Raw genomic sequence first — 11,551 nt, 5'->3', positions numbered from 1 at the left:
TGCGCCGTATTCTTCTTCTCCTTCACTGCTTGCTGTTCATAACTTAGAAACGTCAACGTGTATCAATAGCAATACTGTTTAGGAATAAAAAAGTAGGGTTCATTAGTCATTAGATAATATCCATGTACATTTTATTTCGTTGCAAATTTGCCCCTTTTTTTTTTAACTCATTCACTGCCATTGACAGCTATAAACGTAAAAAAAATAATTTGAACTATTTCTATTAGTTTAACATTTGTTTCCACTTTTGTTAAGAGTATGAAAACCTAGAATTTTTTAAATTGTACATTTAGAACCGATATAAAATTTGTGATTAATCGCGACTTAAATAGTGAAGTCATGCGATTAATAACGATTAAAAACTTTAATTGCCTGATTTTTTTATCTTTTCTTGTTTTGAATTCATTCACTGCCTTCGACGTCAAAAATTTATTTTAACTAGTTCTATTAGTTTAAAAAAAATCCCACTTTTGTTATGAGTATGAAAACCTAGAATTTTTTATTGTATATTTAGAACCGATATAAAATTTGTGATTAATCATGAGTTAAATAGTCATGCGATTAATTACAATTAAAAAATTGAATCACTTATTGCCCCAAATTTTTTATAATCTTAAAAAAAAAATGAATTTATGGCAGTGACTGCAGTAGCTTTACTTCTGTTTCAGCCCAGTCATGTAAGGTTCAAGTAAAATACAATTTCAATTTACACCAGCCCAAGATATTGTGTCCATGTGTGCGTCAATCGCCATTGTTTGATCTCAAATGACGTAAAAGGACACCAAAACGAACAGGCATCAATCTTTAATTCCTCAACCACAAGGTGATTTGTGTGAAACACAACGCAAATCTTACATATCAACATGATATACAGTATGATCAACCCTGGCCTATTTTCACAGATCTCTGCCTGTTTCACAGCAGCATTCAACACATAGCTTTAGATGAAGTGGCACAAAAAGGAATGAAGTCAGGGGCTGTCAGAGCGGTTGAGGGTTGATCAGGAGAACATTCTCTCCCCTGATGAACAGCTGGTTGATGTGGCGAGTATGGACCTTGCCATATGCCCTGCACTCTTTCTCCTGGCTTGTCTTTGCGCCCTTCAGTGGCTCTGATGACTTGCGGTCACCTTTGAGGTGAGTGGACGAATGTTCTGAAGTCCCCTTTAGGTTTGAAGGCGGACCCTGGCCACTCTCTCCCTGGACACACTGCTTCATGGTAGCGCCTTCACCTCCTGAGCTCTCCTGAAGCTTCAGCTTCTCAAAGAGCTGTGCAAACATTTTAACCACATTGGGATGAGTGAACATGTACATAAAACATTCCACAGTTTTGATCATACTAAGAGTTGTTTATCAGACGTGTAATCACAAATGAGTAAACAGTGGCGCCCGGCCGATTATTGCCCTTTAAACATCAGCCAAAACATGGGGCAAATGCCCGATTATTTCCCCCTTAAAACGTTTTGAACGTAACCTAAGAAAAATGACGTTTCTGACGCTGTGAAAGTGCCCTGAATGCACCATTTTTGCTTGCGTAACTAGCAAGTGTGTAGCGTATGATATTGTGGTTATTCTGTTGTCCCCCAAGCGTCCTTTAAACTGTTTAATGACATCTCAGTTGGAGTTAACTGTAAAACTAAACACACGACAATAAGAATAACATCCACTGTATATTTTAATACAAAACATGCTTCGTTTTTAAAACATCGCTAGCCTTGCGCTAATGCTAAAAGCAAAGGGAGGATCCCATTCAAATGCTAACCGGAAGTTAGCATCGACCTCGGGAGTGTTTTTCCTTCAAATAACTAATTTCCACACACAAATCTTGTAGAAACACATACTCACAGGTAAGATAACACTACGCAAAGGCACAAATTCTTCCCGATGTGTGAAAAACGAGTTATTTTAATAGAATTCAATCGTAACTTTCTTCTGTACTCACTTTAAGTGTGTACACCATGGATGCACGGCACCACACTGCCCCCAAGAGGCCAACACGCAAAGGAACGGTCAATAGGCTTGAATTCCACATAATTTATACTTGACAAAAACAAGGTGCAGGGATGAATGGGCAAGACGCTACGAAGACACTTTTAAATAATTGAGCAGCTTTAGTAGTTAAATAAATACTAAGTTTTTAAATCACAAATTGTTTGAATCAATCTCAATCAAATAATCGTGATTGCTATTTTTCCAGCCCAATTATGTACTCTAACCATATTCAGTACAGCAGTTGTAAACAAGTAAGAATGGTTTTATTAGTGACACATAAATATATATAATAATCTTGTATACTTCATGAAATTTGTTGATAAGGTCATACTATGGACTTGTCATTCAAAGCAGAGTAAATCTTAATAGCAAAAGTAAGTGACACCCATTAAGAAGGAATAGGTATGGGATAATTTGATTCATTATCTATATATTTTTTAAATAATCAGTATTATCTCAGCCAAAAATGGGTATTGGCATCGGCCTAAAAAAATGCATATCAGTCGGGCCCTAGTAAATAGCCTACCCGTGAAATGGTGAGGGCCTTGTCGTGGTACAAGGCCTTCCCAAGAAGAGGCTCTCTGTACGTCTCATCAACGTCCACCATGGCCTGACAACGAGACAACAATCAGCAACCGCCTCCAATGACAATCCCGTCCAAGTACTCACCAAATTCCAGAACTTGTCGAAGGCCACCACGAAGCCGGAGCACACGCCCCTCAGTCCTTTGAAGGTCCTGATGTGGACTTTGACTCTTATCCTCTGCTCCACACATTTGTGCAGTTCGGCTAAAGGACTGCCTTTGCATACTGCACACAAAACACATCTTAGGTTGGTTTCAGCTGTGATATTGTGCAGTTATGTGTGTTACAAAACATTCTTGTCTTTGTGTGTGTTCTGAGATGAATGAAAGTAAATATGTAAAGGTAAAAATGGTTTAAGATCAGCTTCAGAAAACAGGTGCGCTGTAGTGATTGGTCGTTGCCTGAGCCCTGAGCAACATTGATGTCATCTTCAGTCGACAGCAAGTGGCAAAATGGCTGCCCCTTGAGATGGATGAATTTTGCCTCATAAGTCTTATTCCACAACTGTAATATTAATCACACACAATGTCATTTTTAGACTAGTGAGGTCACATAGAAGAAATGTTTATGGTTGACTTCCACTTAACGTACGGCTAGCAAGCTTTTTTGGCTGGTGTACCTCCAAACCTTTTTGTCACCCCCCCCCCAATGGTTCCAAATGTTGTTTGTTTAAATAAATATGTTCGCACTTTAATATTGTATAACTGTTTTTTTGTTTCAACTAGTCATTTGAATGAAGCACAATTAATTTAGCAACCGTTCTAAATTAGAAAAAAATATTGCTATAGTGAGGTAATGCAGGTACATGCCTAATGAAAAATCTCTCCACATACTTTATTGCTAACTTATTCTTCCATATTTAAGCAATTGTATTGAAGAAAATATTTAGAAAAACAACTTGGGAATGCTATTTAGACTTAATTATTAATTATTGTTATATATATATATATATATATATTTTTTTTTTTACATACATAAACATCATTAAGCACCGCTTACATGTTCAAAAGGGAGTGGGAAGAAGAAAAAAACGTATCATGTTCTACCCCCATACAAAAAAGAAACAAACACAAACTTACACTTAAACAGCTGCACTTATACATGCATAGATATGCCAACAGTGTTGTACATTTAGTTGATAAGCATTTTTACAGATATACACCTATAATTGTAACACACCTTTGCTTACTATTTGTTCGTTTTGATTTTTTTAATACACACTTATTTATACCCCTCAAATCATAGTCACTGTCTCTGATTTCAAACAGCTTCTGAATATTGTTGCAAAGTAGGTTGTTGTGTACCTTGTACATTATTTGAGCAATTTTAAACTCAACTAGATCATAAAATTTAATTGTGTTTAAATTGATAAATAGTGAATTTGTTGGTTCTGTATATTTCGATTGGTTAATAATCCTTACTGCTATTTTTGTCATTTGAAAAGAGGCTAAGTATTTGTTTTGTAAGCATTTTCCCATATTTCCACACAATAAGTTAGATATGGTAATAATAATGAGCAATATAATGTATATAATGACTTCTTATTCAAAACATCCTTTGTTTTGTAAAGGATCCCTATAATTAGTTTATTTATTGAACATATAAACTAGCAACAGAAATGCTGCAATTAAAATTAAAAGATTTAAAATAAACGTGTTTTTTTACATACATAATCATCATTAAGCACAGCTTCCATGTTCAAAAGGGAGTAGGAAAAAGTAAAAAAACTTATCAAGTCCTACCCCATACAAAAAACACAAACTTACACATAAACAGCTGCACTTATACTTATAACACACCTTTGCTTAATATTTGTTCTCGTTTTGAATTTTTTATCGACACTTATACCCCTCAAATCATAGTCACTGTTTCTGATTTCAAACAGCTTCTGAATATTTCCCCATATTTCCACAAATTAGGTTAGATATGGTAATAATAATGAGCAATATAATGTATATAATGACTTCTTATTCAAAACATCCTTTGTTTTGTAAAGGATCCCTATCATTTTGGACACTTTCCTTTTAACATTGGATTTGTGGGACTTCCAGCTTAATCTTTTATCGATAAACTACACCAAGAAATTAATTTTCATACACTCTTTCTATTTCATCAGAATCTACTCTAATTGTGACTTGGTCTTGACCTGTCTCGTGCCAAAAACTATCAACTTTGTTTTGTTTAAATTTAGAGATAATTTGTGTCAAACCAATTTTTTTATGCTTTTAATTCATTCTCCATCGTAATCAGAAGCTGTTTCAGATTTTCTACAGAGCAATAAAGAGTTGTGTCAACAGCAAACAAAACACTTTTAAGTATTTTGGAGACACAGCAGATATCGTTTATATATAATGTAAATAACTTAATAAATAATAATAATTAATAAATAAATAAATAACTTCGGGCCAAGCACTGGCCCTTGGGGAACGCCGTGAGAGATCATCAATTGTTTTGATTGCATGTTGTTGAACTGCAAACACTAATATCTGTTATCTAGGTAACTTTTAATCCATTTATATGTTTGTCTGAAATGTATCATGCCCAAATAAACTAAACTAAGTTGATTCTTTAAGATGCAGATGTGCAATTTCAAAATTTAACAACATGCATCTGACGAATGGTTGTCTGTCGTGCCCCATGACAACCCCCCCACCCACACCCCATCTGCCAGAGCCCCCCAATCCCTTCTTGCTTGGGGCCCCTGGGGACCCTTGCTACGCCATTGTGTGTGATGATTCTCCAGAAGTATAATTTATTACAACTGAGGATTATTAAATGAAAATAATTGTATTTTGTTTCCTAATTTTGAACATTTAATTCTTAGGCATTCATATTATCCTGATCCTAATTTAAAAACAGAGAGACATTTGAAAATTGAGTATATCAAATTGTTGTTCTTGTTTTCACATTGCTGAAAAGCTAAGATAACAAATAGTTTCATTTATAGTCAAAATTTAAAAATAGGTTAATCTTCTGTTCTGGTCTGGGCTTATTTTTAAATCCAACTCCAGATGAGTCAGTTCTTCACCAGTCATGAAGCATGTCAGATAAACTTGATTTGACCTTTTCTAAATTTTTGAAAACACAACAGTTCAATGTCTCCGTACTTATTGTAAAACTTGTCTAGTTCTTTTACCAAAAGCTGAACGCCAAAATTCCCAACAGGTGTTTGATCCATGAATCGACCAACACTTCCAAGTATGTCTACTTTGCCTTTCTGTGACTCTTCCAGTCTCTCGCTCTCTCTTTCTCACAACCAGCTAACGACACTATATTGCTAAAACAAACTGTTGTAGGCCCTACTGCACTAAAAACGTAAAATAAAAATAAATAACGCTAAAAGTTGTGGAATAATTTTATCTCCATCCTAAAACGATCCTGTGCGTACTGTATGTAGTGGTTGTTGTTGTTTGTTTTTCTTCTTATTTTACAGTATGTAGAAGTGGCTTTTACTAGAAGTGTCAATGCCGTGTATTGAACCTACGGGTCATCCTCGTCAGGACATTTTTCTGAGGCTTGCGTCGCCTCGATTGCTGCGCGCGACTGCTGCTTCCTCCCTCGTCCTCATCCACTGACTTCTTGGTCACAATGAGTTTCTTGAGCCTCTCGATGCGTTCCGGGTCGGCTACTCCTTTCATGGCTTTCAGCCGTTTTTTCTCCACATTCTCCGGCTTGGCTCTCCCGCGGCCCCCCTTTAGAAAGCCCTCGTACTCCGCGACGTTGTTGAAACATTTGATGTTCGGAAACGGGAGCAGCACCGCGGGAGCGTATAGGGCCAAAAGTGGGTCAAATTTTTCAGAACACACGTCTACTTTAGAAGCGTCGCCGTCCCGTGGTACCGATCGTGGCACAGATGAGGAACTAGAGCTGGAAGCGGAGTCTTTTTCTTGACGATCTGGCTTCTTATTATGTCTGTCCCTCTCTTTCTCCTCCATTATTGTTTGAAACGGCCGTAGGCAGATCGCAAAGCATCATGGGAAATCGGTCATCTTCGAACTTGTGTTCACCGAAGCCATAATTGGGGCTTTTTAAACGTGTTCTGTGTTTTCATATTTAGAATGTCTAGGGTTATTTTAAAAGTTCGCACAATATATTAAGTATTAAAAAAAATAAAAAATCGTCCACAACTACACTACAAACGCGACCTTGTTACAAAAATGCAAAATGTCAGGTATACTAACTCTGTTTTATATATATATATATATATATATATATATATATATATATATATATATATATATATATATATATATATATATATATATTTATTTTTTATTTTTTATTTTTTTTAAATATATATATTTATTTTTATTTTACCTTCATCCGGAACCATGTACATTGTGTCCGTGTTATTAGTACGACCGTACACAGAGACGGACCGAATACAACTCGCCTGAGATGTGCTAGGCTATTTGATAGATTCTTATAATGTTATTTGCGAAGACTAGTTAAACTGTCAAGATAACAAAGCTATCAGAAGGATGTTTTAAATTGTTGTTTTGCTTATAATCAGTCTGAAAGATGTCCATCGTTTAAAGTGTGGTAAGAGTGACGTAATGTTCATTACTAGTGTTACTTTATTGTCATTGTTGTCTCTTGTTGTATTGTCTAGTATTTGTTAGGATAAACGCAAATACACAAACGGATCTCATTGAGGAGGCGTTGGAAGACGTGAATAGTGTTGACTACATATTTTTGACACTTTATGTTACAGACATCTTTAATTTACTGTAATGTCTGTATGTAAAAATACACAGTATGCTGTTACCATTTTCCCCATTTCCCCTTAAAAATGTATCCCTTTTTAAATTAGGATTCATTTGACAACATACTACACCAATTGTTAATAAATCGGTATTTGTTTTGTTGCAGGAACATGCAGGTTCTAAATGTCTGCAGACTTTGCAACAGTGTCAAGTCTTGTGTTGTGAGACCCCTGCCCTGTTATTTTTCTTCCACTAGTACTATGGCTAAGAGCAAGTTTGAATATGTGCGTAACTTTGAAGTAGATGACACCTGTCTGAGAAACTGCTACATTGTTGTGAGGCTGGATGGGCGCAACTTCCACAAGTAAGTCGGCTTTTCTTAATGCACATCTGCAACGTTTGTGGGAAAACAAATTTTATAGTCCCTATAGATCAGATTTAACGGTGCCATTATTGTTTTAGGTTTTCGGAGCAGCACAAGTTCACCAAACCCAATGACAACCGAGCCTTGGGCCTAATGACCCGCAGCGCTCGCTCGGTCATGGAGGAGCTGGAGGATATTATCATTGCTTATGGACAAAGTGATGAGTTTAGTTTTGTTTTCAAGAGGACCTCCAACTTCTTCAAGAGGAGAGCAAGGTAACTGCGTGTGTAATCATACTTGTGTTGTTGTTGTTGTTGTGTGTTTGACTTTATTTCTTCCGGCAGCAAGCTGATGACCCACGTGGCATCGCAGTTCTCGTCCTCTTTTGTCTTTTACTGGAAAGAGTTTTTTGGTGAGCAGCCTCTCCTCTACCCGCCAGGATTTGATGGACGTGTGGTACTGTATCCTAGCAACCGCAACCTGAAAGACTATCTGAGCTGGAGACAAGCGGACTGTAAGTATGTTACAACTGTCATTATAATGATGATGACAACGATGAAAGTATTTTTATTTTTATTATTTTCTCTTCCAGGTCACATAAATAACTTGTACAACACAGTGTTTTGGACCCTTTTACAGAAAGGTGAACTAACCACAGTTCAAGCAGGAGATCGCTTAAAGGTGACTATTCAATGAGTGGTATAGTTAATTCATATCTGGGTTGTCATCCAAAGTTTTATTTAAAATATGTATTTTATATGTACAGTATATAGAATACAGGGGGACATCATGTTCACTACAGAATTCCTTTCTGTTACTAAACAATGCCAAAGCAGTAGTAAAGACATGATAACAGTAAATATTTGAATGTAAAATATTTTTTCGGTCATAAAAGGAATAAATTGAAAAGCAGTTACCAAAATAAATAACATTAAAAGAAATACCTTCTACTATGAACGCATTTTGGTGGTCTGAATAATTTCATTATTTTTTGGACGATATACACCAACACATTTCTTAATGCTTATTCTCTGGTTGTCGGGTGTTTTCAGCCAGTCACCACATTAAGAACTGCAGTTGTTTTTTTTTGCCACAAGATAGAGCTGACAATGTTTCTCAGAATTATTGCCATTTTTGTAGCATTGATAAATAGCAGTGCATAATTTAAGAACATGTCTTTTTTCATAATTTTTATTTTATTTCAAGTGTGTAGTTATGCATAAAATATTAACCCATTGCACACCTAATTTAATACAGACTTTACACACATGATATCACATTTGTCTTCTCGTACAGGGAACGAATGCAGCTGACAAAAATGAAATCCTGTTCTCAGAGTTTGACATCAACTACAACAAGGAACCGGCCATCTATAGGAAAGGCACCACGCTCATCTGGGAAAAGGTCAGATGATTTGACGCTCATTTGATGTATTTCTGCTTGAGATCTTGACACTTTGTTTTCATGTTAAGGTACACATCTAACATTGAACACAGATTTGGACACAATTATTTCATAGACAGACAATGAGAATAGAAGGCTCAAACTGTAAATATTTATTGTAGTGTACAAGCAACTTTTTATGTAGAATTTGAATCTTTTTACTGTAAGAACTTAAACCATAAAAGTTAAAACATCATCAACATCAAACGTCTTAACCTTAATGAAAAGGGAATAATGCATTGTGATTTTTTTTGTTTATTTATTGAACATATGAACAAGTAGCAGAGAAAAAGAAAAGATTTAAAAGATGAAAAATCTTATAGTCATCATTAGTCACGGTTTACATGTTCAGAAGGGAGTAAGAAGACTTAGCTAGTCCTACCCCTTATTCTTTTTATGTTTTGACTTATTTAATTATTGATACAATAGCTATAGTTATAGACGTTGGATTAATGTTACGTGATATATATTTTTTCTTAACCTTTCACTGGGAATCTACCTCATGTCTGTCCCATGTGTTCGTGCATGTTGCACTCACTAGCTGCAGATTTGAAAGCGGGCGTGTCACTGTGTGCCATATGACAGTGTCACAGTGACAGATTAGCAGAGACAAGATTTTACAAAATCATATAATTTTTGTCATGTTTTCGTTCATGAACTAAAATGTCCGTAGTTTTTTGTCCAGGTTTTATTAAGTGATGTACATTTTTGTCTCGTCTTCATTAGTCAATGAAAATGCATACTGATTTAGTTGCAGTTATTGTTTATTAATGAGGGTTTTAGTCTAGTCTAGTTTTATTCCAGTGAAAACTGTGCATTGATGAAATTATTTTTGTTTAGTTTTCGTTGACGAAATTAACACTACATCCAACTAAACTCAATGCAGCTCTGCTTACCATTTTGGCTTTGAAATGATGCATGGGTGTCACAACACCTGTGGGGAATCTAGGGTGTTTCACCATGATAGTGCCTCTGCTTGATAACGTTTCAGACAGTGTAGTCTGGTCATTGCTTGGAAGTAGCTCTGGATCTTCATCCAGCCTAGATGACCATGCCATAGGAGGAGAAATTTGGTGTGGGGTTGGATATAATGCAAATTAGCCCTACTGTTGTAAAATGGAATTGAAGAACATATCCCATGCAGTCACTTTTTTTTTTTAAAGAAATACACAGATAACAAACGATTGTTTAAAAAGTTGTTAAATTCACATTTAATTTATTTGTATTGCAGCAATAAAAAAACATAGTATGTCCCCTTAAAGATATTCTTAAAGTGTAACCCTGTTTTTATTTTTCTTTATTTTCCAGCATGATGAAATTGTCACCAAACAAACAAATGGTTTGACTGATGAGAGGAGGGACAAGCGTGTGACACGAAGCAGGAAGATTGTGCAGGCCCACCATTGTGACATTATTGGAGAAGAGTTTTGGCAGCAACAGTCAAACATTCTGGAAGACGACGGCTGCTAGTGTTGAGAAAAATAAACGCACATCATAGTGACGGTAAGAGTGGGCGTTCAATTTGTTTACTTAACACTGTTTATACTACACATTTTCACAAATGACATCTTAGCTCATGTACTGTACAAAGGTGGCCATGACCCGGCCTAGAGACAGGCAGGCGGCAGTCACCACTAAGCTAAACATGTTTTCTACCAGTCCTACCATCATGGTCTCATCTAACCCAGCCAAAGAATGACTTATTTATTCCTCAATTTAATGTCCCCTTTTGGAGAAAACCACATGAAAATTCACAATATGAGAAGACTGGGTGTCAGAAGAAGAAGGGTGTCATCTCTGCTGGAATGGACCTCGAATGTGGTCCTTGGATTGGTGTCATCTCATTCCATATATTTCGGTTACAAATGGATCACCGCGCCTATAATCTGCTCTTGCAACAACTTGAGGTGATCTTTGGTTAGGAGCCAGCCATGGCTTGACTGGACGGTTGTGTCGAATGTTGGCATCCTTAACAGCATCCTTGAGGGGCTTGCGACTGGACGCAATTACACATGTCTGAAGACTTGTATTCTTTCTGCTCCTTTTTATTCAACAATGAATAATATTGTTTTATATTGTCTTTTTTTCTTTTACAAATGAATGAAATAAAATGATTGAAAAGAAAAGAAAATGAATGCTCCTTCAAAGTAGCCAGAATCCGTAAGATTACCCGCACACACGTCCACGACCCACCACGCAAGTTAATTTCACATTTAAAGTGTTACAACTCCCTTGTTGTAGTACTGTAATTCTACCAATAGAAGGTGCTGTTGCACAGTGCAATATCAAATGCATTCGGCAACGACGAAACCAAACCATGGTCACTATCAGAGAGATTAAAAAAGAAAATCAATATAAAGCACAGACTACAAGATTAAAATGGAGAAGAATGTTATGTAATCATTATTTTGCTCGTTTATATGAAGACACCAAGGGGTTAACTCAACCCAGTCGTGCTTGTGT

At 36.2% G+C, this 11,551-nt stretch overlaps 2 protein-coding genes across 3 annotated transcripts; one reads left to right on the top strand and one right to left on the bottom strand.

Annotated features, from left to right (window-relative positions):
- Window positions 1-789: 789 nt before the first annotated feature.
- On the bottom strand, window positions 790-6,553 carry lsm11 (LSM11, U7 small nuclear RNA associated). The gene is made up of 4 exons (XM_086084965.1): window positions 6,060-6,553; window positions 2,661-2,800; window positions 2,518-2,601; window positions 790-1,268 (listed from the first exon to the last, which is right to left on the bottom strand). The coding sequence occupies exons 1-4, from the start codon at window positions 6,508-6,510 to the stop codon at window positions 981-983; spliced, it is 963 nt and encodes a 320-aa protein (XP_085941091.1). The 5' UTR covers window positions 6,511-6,553; the 3' UTR covers window positions 790-980.
- Window positions 6,554-6,949: 396 nt separating this feature from the next.
- Window positions 6,950-10,590, top strand: thg1l (tRNA-histidine guanylyltransferase 1-like). 2 transcript variants are annotated; one of them, XM_086085027.1, is made up of 7 exons: window positions 6,950-7,117; window positions 7,538-7,645; window positions 7,744-7,920; window positions 7,990-8,159; window positions 8,238-8,326; window positions 8,942-9,049; window positions 10,397-10,590. In XM_086085027.1, the coding sequence occupies exons 2-7, from the start codon at window positions 7,542-7,544 to the stop codon at window positions 10,556-10,558; spliced, it is 810 nt and encodes a 269-aa protein (XP_085941153.1). In that variant the 5' UTR covers window positions 6,950-7,117; window positions 7,538-7,541; the 3' UTR covers window positions 10,559-10,590. The 2 variants fall into 2 exon arrangements, with proteins under 2 accessions (XP_085941153.1, XP_085941152.1); XM_086085026.1 differs by having other exon boundaries at window positions 7,448-7,645.
- The last annotated feature ends 961 nt before the right edge of the window (window positions 10,591-11,551 follow it).

Source organism: Leptonotus elevatus, chromosome 9 (assembly GCF_054856555.1).
Source record: "Leptonotus elevatus isolate MCC_2025b chromosome 9, RoL_Lele_1.0, whole genome shotgun sequence".
NCBI lineage: Eukaryota > Metazoa > Chordata > Actinopteri > Syngnathiformes > Syngnathidae > Leptonotus > Leptonotus elevatus.
Note: the sequence above shows the minus strand (reverse complement) of the source record. Positions and strands in the feature narration are given on the sequence as shown.

What these genes read in the sequence shown, in the direction of transcription:
- lsm11 (XM_086084965.1), bottom strand. Translation starts at nt 6,510, where the DNA reads ATGGAGGAGAAAGAGAGGGACAGACATAATAAGAAGCCAGATCGTCAA. An exon ending in TCGACAAGTTCTGGAATTTG is followed by an intron (nt 2,602 to 2,660) that starts GTGAGTACTTGG and finishes TCTCGTTGTCAG; the next exon opens with GCCATGGTGGACGTTGATGA. An exon ending in AGGCCCTCACCATTTCACGG is followed by an intron (nt 1,269 to 2,517) that starts GTAGGCTATTTA and finishes ATGTTTGCACAG; the next exon opens with CTCTTTGAGAAGCTGAAGCT.
- thg1l (XM_086085026.1), top strand. Translation starts at nt 7,452, where the DNA reads ATGCAGGTTCTAAATGTCTGCAGACTTTGCAACAGTGTCAAGTCTTGT. An exon ending in TTCTTCAAGAGGAGAGCAAG is followed by an intron (nt 7,921 to 7,989) that starts GTAACTGCGTGT and finishes TTCTTCCGGCAG; the next exon opens with CAAGCTGATGACCCACGTGG. An exon ending in GAGCTGGAGACAAGCGGACT is followed by an intron (nt 8,160 to 8,237) that starts GTAAGTATGTTA and finishes TTTCTCTTCCAG; the next exon opens with GTCACATAAATAACTTGTAC.